The following is an 18,699-nucleotide window of genomic DNA, read 5'->3' on the forward strand; positions in this document are numbered from 1 at the left end:
GTGGCACACACGGATAAAGGCAAAAGGGCACTGGAGTACACAAATAAATGATGATCAAGAAGACATACAAGGAGCAAACTTTAACTTTGATTTTCACAAAAATAACAAGATACATTTAAAATTATTTTAACAAAAAAAGTAGCATTCTTTAAAACGTGAAAATAGACCCAGTCAGAGAAAAAAATTTCAAAACTATCGCTATTTTGTTTGGTTGAAAATTAACAAACGAGAAGCAGAGGTTCATACATAAAAGTTGTTATCCTACCTTGCGATATGGCCACCTTACAATGCCATTTTCACGGCAGATTCTCTTCAAAACGCTGTCAGAAACTCCTGCAAGGAGCCCTTATAATTAGTCAGGTGACAAAACATTTTGGTGCAAATATGTGGATAACTCAATGGAACAAAAAAGCCCTAGCCATCAAGTTGTCGAATGCATTAGACTGCAATATCAAACCTGAAGACTCATACTAAAAGGCAAGTGGTTTATAGGCTTTGTCGTAAAAAGAAACAGATTAATGAAAATTTGTCATTTCTTTTCACAAAATGAATGAATTTCAAAGCATAACGAAATCCCCAACTCTATCGTCATTGGTTGGGCATAGTTCCCCATAAATAAATAAATAACAAAAGCTAAGATGCAGGGAAAAAGTTAAGCATGCAACAAAAATATTTAAAAAAAAAACATAAATAGCTCATTTGATTAGACTGAACTGAAACAAATGAGAAAGCACCTAAGAACTTGAAAAAAGTTAAGCAGCATTTCCTATTTTCTGACGACGAAAGTTGCATTTCCTATTTTCTATTATAAATGGCATAGTGAATGTGATTATTCATGTTGAAAAACTCTGATGATCAGGTGTACACATAATTATACCAACTGAGGAGCAAGCATCGAAGTAGTAAAAAGAGGCATGGACAATGAATTCATATCATTGATGTACTTGAAAAGCTATGAATAAGATATACCAAAGAACATAACAACATTCTTGACTAGAAGTTAACATATGTTGATGTCATGTTACTATAATTGTTTTCAATAGACTTCGCTAGATGCCTCAGGTAGGCCCCCATTAGTTGATAAAGGTCATGAGTTTCCGGATGTCCATGATGGTTAAAAAAAGGAAGATATATTGAGGAAAGAATTAACATTTCATTTGCACGAGCGCATGCGGGGGGTGGAGGGGCCTTCATACATAGAAATGCATGTTGACTAAACTTCAAAAGGAACGAAAATATTATGTGCCAAATAACAATCTTTGAATATCCAACAACAACAACAACAACAACAACATCAAGCCTTTATCCCACTACGTGGGGTCGGCTACATGAATCCTTTTTCTCCATTATGTCCTATTAAAAGTCAAATTCTCGTTTAAATCTAATAAAGAAAGGTCATTCCTAATATTTTCTAACAATCTTTGAATATCCAAAAAAGAGTAATAGGATAAGTGGTCGTCTTAAACCTACAACATTCATGTCCTTCACACAATCGGCAAAATTAAAGTTTACCAAGCCAACACAAAGATTTGGTCCCATTGAAGATCCTCCAACACTCAACTCAATAGCAGAGCTTTAAGCAAACAAGAGTACAAAATAATTCAACAGAGATTCTCTGTTAGGCTAAAGAACGAAAGCGTAGAGGAGAGCCCTCCTTCCACTTGTTAGAGAAGTGAGAGTGAAAGGAAATTTAGTAATTTATTGCGATTGATGGAGGTAGAAAGAAAACTTCATCTTCAAGATCCTTGTTGGATGAAAATACCCTTGGCTAAAGGGTATTTTTCTTTTCGATCAATCAAAGTGTTGATAATCAAGATACCTCATCTCAAATTTCTAATTTAAAGAATTTTGCTCTCGAGGTGATGGATGGTCAAATGAGATCTTCAAAGTTTGGAATTAGCTTATAAGGTGGCTCTCAAATTAGTGTCAAGTGTAAACAATGTTAGACCATCATATATTGGTTGATGCCTCGAGATTTATGCTTGATTTTATGGATACAATGAACACACACATCTTGTAGCAATTCAATGGTTGATATTTGAAAGTGTCTTCATTCTATCACATCCCTATTGCATGTAGATTGCATAAAGATAAATCTTGTCTCTTTTTTTTCTATGACCAAGAATAATTAGTACTTATACTTTTATAAGAATATAACTGATGAAAATAATTTATCTTTAGGCATTTTAAGTGCATATGTAATATTCTTGATAAGAGAACAATTGTATTGTTTCTTAGTATCCAAAGCTCATTATAAAGCACCATGCAGTGCTTTCTACCAATTGTAGCTTAAATCATTTCTAATTTCTTACCTAATGATCCTTAATAAAATAAATTATGATAACACTATAGTGTAGATGCAATTAATATTTAGTTACAAGACTTTTAATCTTTTCATAATATTCAAAATAACACAATCCCCTTATTTAGAATTCTTTAATTTACATCAATTTAGACCATATATTTATTGAAAGAAAAATATAATCATTTAAGTTTATGTCTCATGTCACCACATGTAGATTTTATTCACTTGCAACACATTGCCAAAATAATTGATCATCCCACATTAATTTTCATTTATCAAACTGAACTATTCAGAAATAAAATAGATTATAACATTCAAAGAAATATAATTTGAAAATTCCTTATGATTATACATCCAACTGAATGTAGAAATATAATTTCTAAACTAAAGATAATCACATTGCAGGTATCTAAGACAATGACTTACCAAAATTGTTTAAATTGCATCATATGATTATTTTGTTGATTGAAACAATAATTATCTCCGACTTACATTGGCATAATGATGCAACCTAGCTTTGATATTAAATCAAATAGGATTTAAGGCTTCCTAAGACAGATCTAAGATAATATAGATACAAAAAAATTGTAATTCCTGAACCACCAATTTAAACAAGCATTTATCATTTTTGATAAAAACTAGAAATATGTAATTTTCACCACAACTAATGATTTAATAGTCACCAAAATAGCAATTTAGCAAAGAAATTCAATATCAATGAAAATTATAAAAGGATCAGAAATCAAATAACAATTAGAAAAACTAGCTCGTACAAGTTTCGCCATATCCAAGCACACAAGTAAACCAACAATTAAAATTATAGAATATAACTGAGTAAGAAAAAAATAACTTTATTAAAAAATTCAAGCCTCATGCCTAATAGAAGGAGATGACTTCTCTCATAATTTGATAGCAACCACTTGCACCACACTAAATGTTTGCATATATCCAGCATTCAAGAACAATGAGGTAACAAAATACTCAAAATAATATTATCGAAAACTATTGCGTACATGCCTTAGGTGACCAATATTTATAGTCATAAAATTTTCCCCCAAATATTTTTAGACATAGTCGACAATCAACCACATCCTTCCCATAACAAACATGATCCATAACTCATAAAATGCGCAAAAAAATCATAATGAACACTAGTAGAAATCCCACAACTACATAAATGAATAAAAGGATACTGGACAAGGACCACAATTAGCAATTTAGAAAGAACTAAGCTTGTGGGCTTCGAAAATTCAAGCTCAGCTTTACGAAGAGAGTTAGAGGTCCAAGTGAAATTTTTAGAAGTTTATTTGGATTATAAGTAAGAAACTACCTAAAAATTTTGCACACATTTTGCAGAAGGTTTAAGATAAGATTCCAAGTTTTCCGTAGGTGCAAACTCGTATCGTTAATTATCTCTCTTGGTGATGATGGAGAACTGTGATTAAACCTAATCAATATATAGCACTAAATCATTAGCATATAGTTATAATAATTTTTGCTTAAAAAATGAGAGAGATTTACCACTGTAAAATTAAAATAGATAATGGGAGAAATGATGAAGAACTCGATCAATATCTCATGATTTCATAGTCCTGAGTTATCAAGACCATAGTCTACTAAGCTAGCAAAGATAGTCAACTTAGCCTAACAAACACATATTTTTTGTAGATATGTATTGCATCATCCACGAGGAACATATAAAATTAGGATTTGAATCACCATAAGAAAACAGAGAAAGTTATGTCCCATCAACTAAACCCTATGATTGACTTCTATTTGAACTCCTGTTTGAGCTAGTGAGAGAAACTCTAGTTTGCTAGTGAGAGAAACTCCCTTTTTTTCAAATTTCTTGCACTCTATCTTTTTGGCACACTTTTCGCTGATGTCAGAGGCAACGGCAGCGCCCTCTGACTTTCGCCGGACTTCTTCCATCCGTCTTAATGGCTCTTCCAGATCCCCTGAGGGATCAGATGATCGAAGAAAGTCTGCTAAATCAATCGCATTGGTTATTAGGGAACCTATCCCAGAAGCTATTTTGAAAGTATCTCCTATTATTGGTAAAGGAAAAGGTGTTGATGCTGCTTCTCCTCAACCCTCCTTCGATTTTGGTTTTATGAATGATTATGAGGCATCCTCTTCTGCTGGTTTGAAACACTTCATTAATAGATTTGGAAACGTCAAAGCGGACTCAATAAAGAAAATTTCTCCTTCAGTTAAGCCTTATAATGTTTGTGGCAATGCTCAAGAGAGAGTTTTAAATGTTAATTCTGCTGAGGAACTACTTGTAGACAAGGTAGCTGGAAATCCATGGGCGAAGAGACCCAATATTAAAATTAATTTTTCAAAGGATAAATCTTTCCTATCTGAAGATGGTATAGATGTTAAGATGTTTGAGCCTGGAGTGATGGCGAATTCAAAGAAACTCCAATATTCTAAGAATGAGGATCATCCAGGTTCCAAGGTGGATATTGTCAATGATGCTGTGACGGTTCAGGTTATTGGTAATTCTGATTCCCTCAAAGTTGATAATATGTTTAAAATTCTTGAATCTTGTTGTGAAGATGAAGCCTCCAAGACTGATGATATTGCTTGTTCCTTGGTACCGGCTGATGAAATAGAAGAAGGGGACGTTGTTGAAGATGGAAGTAAGTCTTCTATTTCAGGAAGAAGTAAGATTGTTGATAATAATGTTGGTGAGAAAGTTAAGTTTCAAAAGGAGCTAAGGTCATTGGGAAAATCTAATATCCTTCAACACAGTAGGAAAGGAGATATGTCGTTAAGAGGTAAGAAAGGGAGCAATCCCAATTCTTATCATTAATGTCTTCCATTGCCTTTTGGAATTGTAAGGGGGCTAGGAAAAGTGAAGCCTCCCACCATTTGAAGGAGTTTGTAAAAGAATATGATGTATTTTTTGTCGGGCTTGTAGAAACTAAGATTTCTACGATGGATAGGTTTGAGTGCAACAAACTAATTGTATGCAATTGAGACTTCTTTCTTTTTCCTTCAGAAGGCTTATTTGGCAGAATTATGGTCTGCTGGAGGAATGATATGGCTTTTTTTTCTGTTTTATAAGCATCTTCTTAAGTTGTTACAGGTGAATTACAAATTGTCAATAAAGGAGTGTGGATTATCTCATCTGTTTATGCTAATAGAGATTCTTATAAAAGAAGGATCTTATGGAGCAAACTAGAAGAGCTTTCGAAGTGTAATCTTCCTTCTATTCTTGGAGGGGATTTTAATTGCATATTATCTCAAGAAGAGAAAAGACGGGGGGAAAAGTTTACTTTCTCTCAATGAGCACATGATATGAGTATGTTTATGAACTTATGTGACTTTCACGACTTAGGAGTAATTGGTCCTAAATATACATGGTGCAACAATAAGAAAGGTGGAGCTCGTATTTTGGAAAGGTTGGATCATTGCCTTGTAAATACGGCTGCTTTGGAGATACTTCAAATGTCTTGTGTTCTTCATCTTGAAAGGATAGCTTCGGACCATTGCCGAATTATAATCAAGCTATTCTCTACTGGTTTTCGGAGGAATAAATTTCTTAGATTTGAAGAAGTTTGGTCTTCATTCCCTGCTTCGGTAGCTATTGTCTCTGACTCTTGGAGGAAGGAAGTACAATGTAATGATGCTATTGCTCTCAATTTAAAATTTAAAAGAGCTTTGAGGGCACTTTTTTTCTGAAGCAAATCAAAACACTAAAATCTTTCATATTTGAAAGATATCTTGAAGAAGGAAATTTATGAGCTTCAAAAGGAAGAAGCTGATAGTGGCGGGTTATCAGAAGATAAACTACTTTTGTTGAAGGCTAAAGTGCATGAGATGAATTGTATACTTGGTCGTCTTAACACCTAGTGGAGACAAAGGGCTAAGGCGAAGTGGATTTTGGATGGGGATTCCAACTCAAAGTTTTTTCATGCATTTGCTACGGGTAGAAGAAATAGTAATAGGATTAATCAGATAAAAGACAATAATGGGGAGTGGGTTGAAGATCCAAATCTAGTTGAAGACATTTTCTTTGATTTCTTCAAAGAAAAATGGAAGGATAGAAAGTGTAAGCTTAAAGAGTGGTCAGCCCCTTATCAAGTGTTGAATGATAATGATAGAAAGTTCTTGTTAGCTGAGTTCACAAAGGAGGACTTTGAAAGAGTTATAGTTACACTGGAAGCAAACATCTCACCAGGTATTGATGGTATTTCTTACTCCATTAAAACTTATTGGTCTATCATCAAAGAAGACTAGTGGAAGGCTATTAATTCATTTTTTATGAATGGCTTCATGTGTCCTAATTGGAAGGAAACTTTAGTGGTTCTTATCCCTAAAGAAAAAAAATCCGGTTTACCCTTCTAACTTTAGGCTTATTAGCCTTTGCTTGTCAATATACAAGATTGCGGCTAAGATGCTATAAATAGACTTATTGGTTTTATTTCTAAAATAATTTATGATCGAAGAACAAGTGGCTTTTGTGAAAGGGCGTTCAATTTTTTATCATGTTTTACTTGCACAAGAATTGTTCAACAAGTTCAGATTTTCTAAGTCTTCTAAAGGGCTAATGGCTATCAAGATTGATATGGAAAAAGCTTATGATAGCATGGGGTGGTCTACTCTCAAGCAAATTTTAGAAGTTGTGGTTTTCCAAGTAAATTTTCTAATCTCCTCCTTCAAAATGTGTTTATGATCCGAAATTCTCAATTTTAATTAATGGGAATAATTCAAATTGGATTGAGGCTAAGAGCGGATTTAGACAAGGTTGTCCCTTGTCTCCATATCTCTTCATTTTATGCTCTCAGTTGTTTTCTGATGCATTTGCTCATAGAGGGTCAAATATTGGCATTAAAATAGCTCCAAATGCAGAAAGATTATCTCATTTATTATATGCAGACGACATCATTATCTTTTCAGAGGCTAAACATAACAGTGCAAAAAAAATCAGCAAACTTTTGAAAGATTATAGAGGTTGGTCAGGTCAGAAGGTTAATCTTCAAAAGTCTTCAGTTCTTTTTGCTAAATCAGTTAAAAGATCAAGAAGGAAAAGCTTTGTAATCGTAGAAGATTGGGTGGTCAAGGTGTCCATTCGGTGGATAACAAAGTTGGCCCACTAAGAGCTAAATTTGTTTGGAATCTCATATCAAAGTTGTCTTCTCTTCTCAATAGAATGCTTATTGCTAAGTATGGTAAACACATGTGGAGAAATGATGCTAAAAAAAAACTGCTCTCTGACGTGGAAGATTATTGTTTTAGGATTCAAATATATTTCTCTGATATTAAGATGAAAAGTCTCCACGAGATGTGAAATCAATACCTTAGAGGATGCTTGGATTTTTGATAAACCAATTAAAGAATGGCCCACGTTTACTGCGGTTCTTAATGAAGATGCAAAATTTCTGGATAGTTTTATATGGGATGGAGAATGGGATGAAATTCAGTTGCTGCAGTTCTTTGGGCGTCATCTGGTAGACGTTATCAAGAAGGTTCCAATATGTCCAGAATTAGAAGGAGATCAAATGGAGTTTATTTCCAAATGCTCAGGTAAATCGATTTCAGCATTAATATCTCAGAAATTATGTGGAAACGGTGATGAGGATCCACATTGGCAGTGGTGAAGGAAACTTAAGTTAAGGCCTCGGGTTGATCTTTTCTAGTGGCGTTTAACCATCAATGCACTTCCCTTAAATGAATTCTTATTACATCGAAGGTTGTTGGATTACAATGAGTTTCCAAGAGGATGTATGGTGACAGAAAATTCAGAGCACATTGTTTTTAAATGTATGAAAATAACTGAAGCTCTTAATTCGCTTAGAAAATGGGGATTTCAGATCCCGGTATTCTGTTCCATTGAGGAATTTTATTTAGGGATGGAATCATATGCATAATTCAATCCATTCATTGGCAACATGTATTGTTCTGTGGTCTTTTTCTGCTGAAATGAAGATAGTTTGAATGTTATTGCAGCTAACGCCTTAAGCTTTGCTATTGCTTCATTTAGTCTTAATCATATTTCCTATCACTGGGATTCCAATCAGATTTTACAGCTGTCTTTTTTTGGCAACCCCCTCCACCCGAATGGATTAAGTTAAACATTAATGCTTCCCTAGAGAGAAATTATAAAGCAGGTGTCGGAGGGATCTTTAGAGATCATAAAGGCAGATTCTTATGTGCTTTTGGAGTTAACTCTCTTCATAGGGACTCAACACAATTTGAATTATTTTCTATCTTGTTGGTTAAGAAGATTATTCAATATTGGATGCTTGAATATAAGGGTATCATTATAGAGGGAGACAATCTAAATGTTATCAATCATGTTCAAAGGCTTTTTAATAAGGAGGATGTCAAGAAGAATGCACCAAAGCTTGAAGATTTTTCTTTCGTGTTTGATTTTAATCAAGTTTTATTTCAATTTGCAAATAGAAATTGTAATAAGTTAGCTGATTTTGTGCTAACTATGCTCGTTCATTAGATTTTTTTTTTTGATGACTTTAGTAGTAATAAGAATCCTCCTCTCTTTATTTCTATGTTAAAGGAGGAATGTGATTGTAGATCAATCACTTAGTTTTGTATCTTTCTTCATTAATAAAATTGCTCTATGCATTTCTTCAAAAAAAAAAAAACTAAACCCTATGATTACAACTTAAGGGTTTTTAAGTTATTGGAGTTTTATGGTGAAATCACTCGGTTAGAGAGTCTTAATCATAATCATTTACTCGCGGCATCATTTGGTTACAAAACCACAAATTAGAGGAAACCTGTCACATTTTTACTAGCAAAAAATTGATTGAGATCCAACATAGCGATATGCTTGATAAGATATTTATTTTACGAAGTTGAGATTAATTTAAATTTATCACTCTTAACAAACAATTGTGGAGGATTGATAGATTGTTATTTTTAGTTTAGGGAGATAAATTGTAATAATCCGTATTTTGATCCAGGAAAATATACATAAATTTTGTTTGAACTACTTTTTAGATTTTTTTAAATATTTAATTTTTTATTTTTTATTAAAACGTAAGTCATGAATGATTAGCTTTCGAATTTGAGGGTGCTTTGAAAATAAAATTCCCTCAAGTTGATATTCTCTTTCAACATGACCATCGTCAAGGTAACTATTTGAAATATTTGGATTTTATAATTTGAATATTTTGATTATACAAGTGAACCCCTTCGGTTATATTACACAATGAGCATGGCTATCATAGGGGGTTTTGAGCGCTTTTATTTTATTATTTTTAACCTTATCAACCATTTTACTTGGAGAGAATCGAATTAGTGATTAGAATAGAACATCTTATCATTTAAGATTTGTTATGTAGACATTTATCATGCGGTTCAAGTTTTGCCAACTTCAGTCCTTTTGATGACAATGTGCAAATAGGTACTGGTGATAATGCAGTTGAGATAGACATTGATGAATTAAATGATGTTGATAACTCTAATGTTGATGGGAAGGTATTGGAGGGGGCGCAAACCCTCAAGAAAAGAAGAAAAATTAGTTCAACAGTTTGGGGTTATTATGAATGTTAACCCTTCCTAATGATGACAAGCAAAGATATAAGTGTAGAAAATGTGGGGCCATATACCATCAATATTGCCATCCAAGGCTACAATTTGTGTTTGCTTAATTAGCATATGTTCAATTATTAGTATCTACTCAATTAAAGATAACACAAATGCCACATAGTTGTAAATGATTTCCTTTTCGAGGATTTAATCATTATTGCCCAGCCATTTCAAAAAAAAAAATCAAGAAACAGAACAATGGAACGGGCCAACAGTTCCACATAATAATACCCACAATTGCAGTAAACATCAGTTCCAAATGAACTGAATACACTAATCCACCACAACTGGCAGCTACTACCTACCAAGTAATCATGCAAGCAAGTCAAAAAAACTAATATAGCAGCCACAGGAGATCCCCCACTCTGAGTATTGCACTAATACTAGTGACTCTCATTTTGCCCCCATAACAAGGCGGAGAAGCCATTGCCAATCTCTTCCAACTCCTCAGTGCGACAGAATAACCGAATCCTCTTCACCTTTCCAATGTGGTGGAGTAACTAAATCCCTTTCACTTTCCCAGTGCAGCGAAGTAGCCAAATCCCTTTCACCTCCTTAGTGCGGTAGAGAAACCAGATCCTTTCCACTTAGAGACTTGCTGGAGTTTCCCTCAAGAGAAGACACTGGCCTTGGAGGAAGGTGTAAGATCACCGAGCAATAATGTGTAGAAACCATTCTCACACACTCTCTTGTTCCCACAAGAATCTTCTCCCTCAATACCTCACATCTCTCTCTTTCTCTCCAAAGTAATTCTCTATCTTCAAACCCTTCTTACTGATGCTCTCCCTCAGGAAAAGTGACTAAGATACCTTAAGACGAATTAGAGATGATATTTAAACAAAAGATCAAATTAATTCTAAAATTCAAGTTAGCCGACTTTGTTCATACAATACGATCTAGGATCGTACAGTACGATTAGTTTAAGAAATCCCAGTTCATTTAGTACGACAAATGACTCATAATATAATCTGTTCAAATACAATATATTGATCGTACAATATGATACTTGGATCGTACGATACGATTAGTTCATTCTTCTTAAGATTGCACAGGACGAACTCCGAGACAATCAAATATCATCTATGTCAATCGTCCAGTACAATCAACATTGTATTATATGATCTATCATATTAATTAAACATTAATTAGATTAACTAATTACAAGGATTAATTTAGGTAATATTTTAAATATCGTACAATATGAATAGGTTCGTATAGTACAATCAATTCAAAATTTAAAAATTAAAATACTTATCTAAATCTGATTGTCGACTAGGGTTTTGTTTTGAACTTATCGTCATGTACGATATAATTCGTACAGTACGCTTAGTTCAGAAATATTGATCATTTATTTAGCCGTTAACTGATCTTACAGAAGGAATATGGATCGTACAGTACAAACTTCAAAAAATCTAAAATTCATTTTCTCATAACCCCGTGAGTGTGTGTGCACGGTCGCTAAGTTAGCATACACATTTACATTACTTTGACTCAAGAAACATAAAAATAAAGAAATGAAAATTATAGCTCTTGAAAACATCATCCTATTATACTCAATTCTTGAGCCCTAAATCTTTATTGCACGGAATATGATGTACCTGAAATGTCTGTACACACAAAAGCAAATATGCAATATAAGTACTAGAAGAAATAAAGAGACAATCAATATTATTTATTATCATCTATGATGCACTAACACTTCGTTTTAAGAGGGTATGCAGTATCGAACACGTGTCCAACAGGGCAAGGACACGTGTCCGACAGGACAAGGACACGTGTCGGACACATCACTAGTGTGTCCCATTTAAAAAAAATAAAAAATTAAACCAGACACATATGTTGGCTATTATATAATTAAATAAATAAATAAAACCCTTATCCCGCTATTTCATATTAGCCGGTTCACGCCTGGGTCTTCATCTTCTCCTTAACTCTGTATTCATATTCGTATTCGTGGTCTTCCTGAGCGATTGAGGCGAGCAGCGGTCGGCTGGAGATCGCACCCTTGGTCTTCCCTTTCGGCCGTAAGCAACAAGCCATCCTCCTTAGTTTCTGGGTGTAGCCAAGGGAAGCCGACGCCAAACCGTAGAAAATATTTCAAACTTGTAAGTTGATTTCGTCATTTGTTTCTCCATTCGTCATTTCTCTTCATTTATCAATGATTTTATATATTAGTGATCATAAGAGAATATTTTTTAAAAGTATTTTATTTGTTTTGGATTAAATTATTCTTACAATAAAAATTTATTTATTTAATGCGCTTTAACTGTGCTTTTGTTGTGCTTTCACTGCGTTTTTATTGCGCTTTCACTACACTTTCACTCTTACAGTTAAAAATTTTTTTGGGGGCGCTACCCCGGAAACCTCCATAGGGCCGCTGCCCCTTGACCTCGCGACCTGACCGAGCAGGCCAAACCCTGCGAAGGGGCAACGCCCCCTTGAACCCCCGACATAGTTGCAAATTTTTAATTGTTTTTTAAGGTGATAGTCATAGCGCATGATGCAATAGTTCTTTAATTATTTTTTAACTTTGTTTGGCAATTTTTAATTATTTTATAATAAGTCTTTATTTCTTCTGCTTCACTAGTAAATTTAAAAGCAAAATGAGCTCTAGTGCTGGTGAGAGTGGTTCAAAAGAGTCATCTGTAGAAATTGATAAACTATTATGGATTCATGTTACAAAGTTAGAAAAAACTTTTAAAGAAGGAGGGAATGTGTCATTCAAATGCAATTATTGTGGTGGCACCTACAAAAGATCTTATTTTAGGGTGAAAGCACATCTACTTAAGATTTTTTGCCATGGAATTAAAATGTATCCTAAGATTACTACGTCATAACTGATTGAATTGAATAGACAAATTGATGAAGCTGAATCTAGGATCAAAAGAGCACTTCCTAAAGAAATATCTTTGTCATCTACCCATGGTTCATCCCACACTTCATCCTCATCTATTAGAGTTAATCATTCATTATCATGTAGGAACAAAAGATATGATTCAAAGAAAAGAAAAAGAGTTACCAATAGTGCTTTAGAAAAGGCTTTTAACATGCAGCACCAAGAGGAATTGGATGGTGAAATTGCAATGATGTTTTTTTCAGTTGGACTTCTTTTCAACCTTGCAAGAAATCTTCATTACAAAAATGCATTCACTTTTGCATGTAATAACAACCTTGCAGGTTATGTTCCACCTTGCTACAATGCAATAAGATCAAAATTATTAGAAAGGAAAAGAGCACATATTGAAATATTGCTTGAACCAACAAAAGGTGTATGGAAAGAAAAATGAGTCACTTTGATGTGTGATGGTTGGATTGATCCTCAAAGAAGACCACTCATTAATTCCATGCCGTTATAGAGAATTACCCAATATTTATTAAAGCTGTGAATTGAAGGAGAATACAAAGATAAATATTTCATTGTCAATTTGATTAAAGAGGAGATAGTCATTATTGGGCCTTCAAATATTATGCGGGTTATAACAAATAATACACCGGTGTGTAGAGCTGCAGTATTGTTGGTGGAGCAAACTTGTCCTTATATATTCTGGACTCCATGTGTTGTGCACACTTTAAATCTTGTTCTAAAAAATATTTGTGCAGCAAAGAACACATAGACAAATGAAATCATCTATGTTGAATGTCATTGGATAATAGTAATTGCAGATGATGCTGTTTTGATAAGAAATTTCATTATGAACCACTCAATGAGACTTTCAATATTTAATAATTTCTCACATTTGAGAATGTTAACTGTTGCTGAAACTCGTTTTGCCTTTATAATAATCATGTTGAGAAGATTCAAACAAATAAAAAATGTCCTTCAATCTATGGTGATTAGTGAGAAGTCTTGCTTTCGAGAAGATGATGTGGGAAAGCAAGATATGTGAAAGAAAATGTCTTAGATGATTTGTGGTGGAATGATATAGATTACATTTTGGCTTTCACTGATCCGATTTATGACATGTTGAGAGAGGCTGACACAGATAAATCATGCCTACATTTGATTTATGAGATGTGGGACTTTATGTTAACAAAAGTGAAAGAAATTATATACAGACATGAAAGAAAGTTACATAATGAAGACTCAAGTTTTTGGAGCATTGTCTATACCATTCTTGAGGATAGGTGGATTAAAAGCAACACATCTCTGCATTTTTTGGCCCATTCATTAAATCCAAGGTACATTTGTATTCATCTTTTAAATTAATTTTAAATTTTCTTGGTAAATGATTAAATAATTTTATATGCTTTGTATTATTTGAAGGTATTCAAGTAAAGAATGACTTCAAAAAGATCCTCAATGCGTCTCACCAAAAAAAGACTTAGAAGTGTCAAATATGAGAAAGATGTGCTTGAAATGATATTTCCCAAATAAGGAGAGAAGAAAAATTAATATAGAACTTACAAAGTTTTTTGGATATTTGGAGGATTTTGATGATCAAGAATCTTTGGTTGATAGATAGAGGATGGATCCAAAAATATGGTGGTTGATTCATGAAGCTTCAGCATCGCTTCTTCAAACCAAAGCAATAAAACTTCCTGTTGTGAGAGAAATTGGAGCACATACTCATTTATGCAATCAATGAAGATAAATAAAATAACTCCACAACGTGCTGAAGATTTAGTTTATGTGCATATAAATTTTCGTCTTCTATCAAGAAAAACCCCACTTTATATGACAGGTGATAACAAGATATGGGATGTTGCTGGAGATGGGTTTGAGTGGCTTCATGATATGGGGTTATTGGAGGTTACAAATCTTTCTCTAGATGAACCAGAGTTGGAAGCAATGATATTCAATGATGATGATATGAAGGTCAAAGACCAACATCTGAATCTAGTTCTATCATTCCCTCTATTGAGTTGTTGGACATTCATGTTATATTAAATAGTTTTTTGCTTATATTTTTGTGGTTCTATTAGACATTTTTATATTAAATATCTTTATTTTATAAGCTAAACAAGTTATTATAATTTTGATTTATTATTGCTTGCCATTTTTAATATAATGTTACCTTAATTTTAATATATTATATTAAAAAATTATTATGTCGTGTCCATGCCGCACCCGTGTCCTATATTTTTAAAAAATGTCGTGTTCGTGTCGTGTCGTGTCCATGTCACCGTATCTGTGTCGATGCATCATAGGTTATCATCAAAATCACAAGCTAGGATCCCAGATTACAACATAAATAAACCTAGAATATATGAATCTCGTGGCAAACTTTGTGAACCAATCCATGTAAACTTGCTACAAAATATAACGAGGACTTCCAGTGAGGTTCTTCTTTTGGTGGAAACCTTGTGTGAACTAAATGTAATTTTCGACTTCCAGCTCATAACATAGAAATGTGAAATTAACATCAGATTGTCCCATCTACCAATCTTTAGAACATGATATAGTCAATAGATAGTGCAATACTTACAAATTTTACAACAACAACATCATCATCATCAAGCCTTTATCCGGCTACATGAATCCTTTTCCTCCATTGTGGCTGCTAAGAGTCTAACTATTTTACAATCGATTCAAAACATTATGACAGTCAAGCTCCTTGACTTAAGAGAACCCATTGTGACAAAGTGTGCCCTGCACAACCCAATGTTGCCATCTACAAACCTTTATTTTGAAACATGTTTTCACTCAATGGGTTTCTTCCATCGTAGCAATATTTCAATACTAGACGTTATTCTCCTCTCAATCCTCAATTTCCTAAGCCAATGGCATCTTTTAATTCATTATCTTTGCAACTAGAAGCAAAATTCAGAGCCCAATCTTATAATATAAGGGCATTGCAAAAAGATTTGTGCAACATCATTCATAAAGTATGAAAACTTTGATTGTGTTTGGACCTTACTTGAAATGGACAAAAAGAGGAATGACAAGGGAGGTATTTAAGCTTGATTACACTAAATCTTGAAGATGGATTGTTGGACTTCGATTCATGGTCAGTTGCATTTTCAGAATTGTCTCATTACTAATTTTGAGCATACTCTCCTAATTCATAATGACCTCCTATTCTAACTTCAGCTCTCTAAGATTGTCCATTGCGAGGCCCTTATAATCCATCATGCAATTAAATTGATAGCAATTTCTTTGGAACATTGGCAATTTGGCCTAAGCTTCCTTGTGGAGTGTGGCAACTAAAATAACAAGAGGTTCTTAATTAGAGCATATTATGGGCCTCATTTTTGCACCAAATCATAGAAGAGGAATCATTAGAGCATTTCTATTTCCTTCATTAGGTTCCATGGAGAATAGGATTTTCTTACATGAAACACCATGTCACTTAAACAAAGTCTGTCCTAGTATTGAGATAAAAAAATTTCAACTTTCATAGCAGTTAAATGAAAATTTATTTCTCAATACTCTCATGAAACTTGTCTGCAATACTTGATGTTTTATGAGCTTGTTATCAAAAAATTTGAATGTGACTGCATCATAGTATTCATCCAAACACGTTCTAATCTGGTGTTTTAACAAATAAAACATGTGGAAGTGTACTATTTCAAATTACATAATGTTAACATGCTCTCCCCAAAATTTAAGGGGCAATCCTTCTTCAAGCTTATAGTCCGTGCAACATTTAAACAATGTTGATACTTGTGTTGGACTCTCCTATTTTTGTTGTGAGACCAAAAGTTAGGTTTATTATTACATTATTACAACATAATTATTGAATTTGATATTAAGAAACCCCCTCTAATCCCACATAAAATTTGGTAATTAATGACCAACTCGGAGCACATACATGTGTATTTTGTAAGCCCATATGAAGCCAATTTAGGCTCTCTTTACAAAGATTGAAAAAGCATCTCTCTTACAAAAATAAATATGAATGTTTCATATGTCCTCTTCCAAGCTGAGGTAAGATAATATTCTGCATGGTTCTCTCCAAGAATGACCAAGCAGTGGTGCACATGATTAACATAAGATTTCTAACACGAATAATTAGCACATAAGTCACATAGACATCCAATATTTTGTTGATAACCATTTTTGTTTTTCGGTTTTGTCCATCTTGTATTTATGTTATTACAACTCAGCATTGTCTCCTATAAATCATTTTAGCAGTGTAACCTGATGATATACAACAGTGATATAAAATTATGCCTAACTTCCTAAACATTTAAGCTAGAACTATATACCTTTAACTTGCACACAATTTTTCAATATTTAATATTCGGATTAAGTAATGTTTACACCATTAGCCGCATGACTACGATCTAACGCAAGAAGCTTTAGGCAACTACAAATGCTTTTTATCAATGAACCCGAAGTTCAGCTTGTAAAGAGGTAACTCTAGGCTACCTAAGGTTGACAATACAGTACGTAATCATCACTGCTACACATTTGCAATGAATACAGTAAATAATTATGCATCCTCCCTTCATTGCAACAAGACCACGAAGCGTCCCCAAAAAATCTCCAAAACAAGGTGGTTTCTCAGCCATTGTCTATGTTTTCAAGCAAGAAAGAAGTTTATCAATTTATAACTCATGTCATTTGTTGCTCCGAATCATGAACAACGCATATCCGAATCAACCTTACGCTTTCCACAATCATCCAAGCAGCAAAAAAAGACAAACAAATAGAGCTCAAATGCAAGAAATACTTCGAGAAGCAAAAGAATTTAAAAAGCTAGGCGGGCAAGAAGGGATCACCAAGTATGGAAGCGGCCTCGGCGATGGGGAGAGAAAAGAATTTTGTAATGTCGTTAATTGTGAGCTTCCCGCTCCTCGTCGGTGGCGGCCGCAGCGAGGGATGATTCGCTCCCGGCAAGGAAACGGCTTTTCCCCCGCTCTCCGGGTTTTCTGGTAGTCGGGTTTGATGGCTCGAGGGTTCAGCTCCTGACGTGAAGTACATAATTATACGATCATAATCTCGTAGATTAGCTAGTACGCATGTCTAATCCAATCCAATCCAATCCAACGTGTAGACGAGGCAGCAGCATCGATTCGAACGTTGGATCCTTCTTTTAAGCCCGAGGCGGTCGGAACTCAGAAAGCTCGAAGCTGGACTCGTTTGAGTGGAACAACACGTCGACACTCGTCGGTTCTAGGGCTTGGTTTGCTATTTTGCCCATTTCATGCGAAACCACATATTTTGCTGTTTATTCCCTTCCTTAATTTTGTTTCTTTTTTTTTTAATCCTCAAGTTCTATGACTTTTACTTTCGTAAAATTATTGAATTCAACCTATTTTTTGTTAATATCTGAACTTTTTTTTATTGCACTGTTAATGTCTGAACTTAAGATAACATTAATTCTCTAATTTTACATATATTTATTCTCTAATTACCATTTCTCTTCCACAAACTAAGAAGAATTATGAATTAAATACCTAGAAATTCATATTTATTAGTCTCAATTACAATATGTCATTTGTACTTTAATTTGACTAGTCAAGTTTATTATTACTCATTTACTTTTTTTTTTTGGGAAAGATGCAATAGCATTAGCATTAAAAAAGAAGGCATAATACAAGCTACCAATACAATCACATTCCTCCTTTAACAACTGAAGAAAATTACTACTAAAAGCAAAGTCAGCACAAACATCAGCTAACTTATTACATTCCCTATATACACAATTAAAAATAACATGATGAAAATCTTTAACGAAGGCAAATTCTTCCATTCGGCCTTATTACCATTCATTGTCTTTAAACCATGCTAAAGAAACCTGATGACATTAACAGTATCTCCTTCAATTATATTCCCTTTATAATGTAACATCCATTCTTTCACAATCGATCAAAAGGAACGAACAGCTAACATCTCCAATCGATATACATCCCAATGTACACCACTGAATCCAAATGCCAATAAA

At 33.9% G+C, this 18,699-nt stretch overlaps 1 protein-coding gene across 1 annotated transcript; it reads right to left on the reverse strand.

The window, feature by feature from the left end:
* Positions 1-246: 246 nt before the first annotated feature.
* LOC114580200 (protein RKD4-like) lies at positions 247-17,924 on the reverse strand. The gene is made up of 2 exons (XM_028696900.1): positions 17,534-17,924; positions 247-333 (listed from the first exon to the last, which is right to left on the reverse strand). Exons 1-2 carry the CDS (start codon positions 17,733-17,735, stop codon positions 257-259), a joined length of 279 nt encoding a protein of 92 aa, XP_028552733.1. The 5' UTR covers positions 17,736-17,924; the 3' UTR covers positions 247-256.
* Between the last annotated feature and the right edge of the window lie 775 nt (positions 17,925-18,699).

This window comes from Dendrobium catenatum, unplaced genomic scaffold, assembly GCF_001605985.2.
Source record: "Dendrobium catenatum unplaced genomic scaffold, ASM160598v2 fragScaff_scaffold_853, whole genome shotgun sequence".
Lineage (NCBI taxonomy): Eukaryota > Viridiplantae > Streptophyta > Magnoliopsida > Asparagales > Orchidaceae > Dendrobium > Dendrobium catenatum.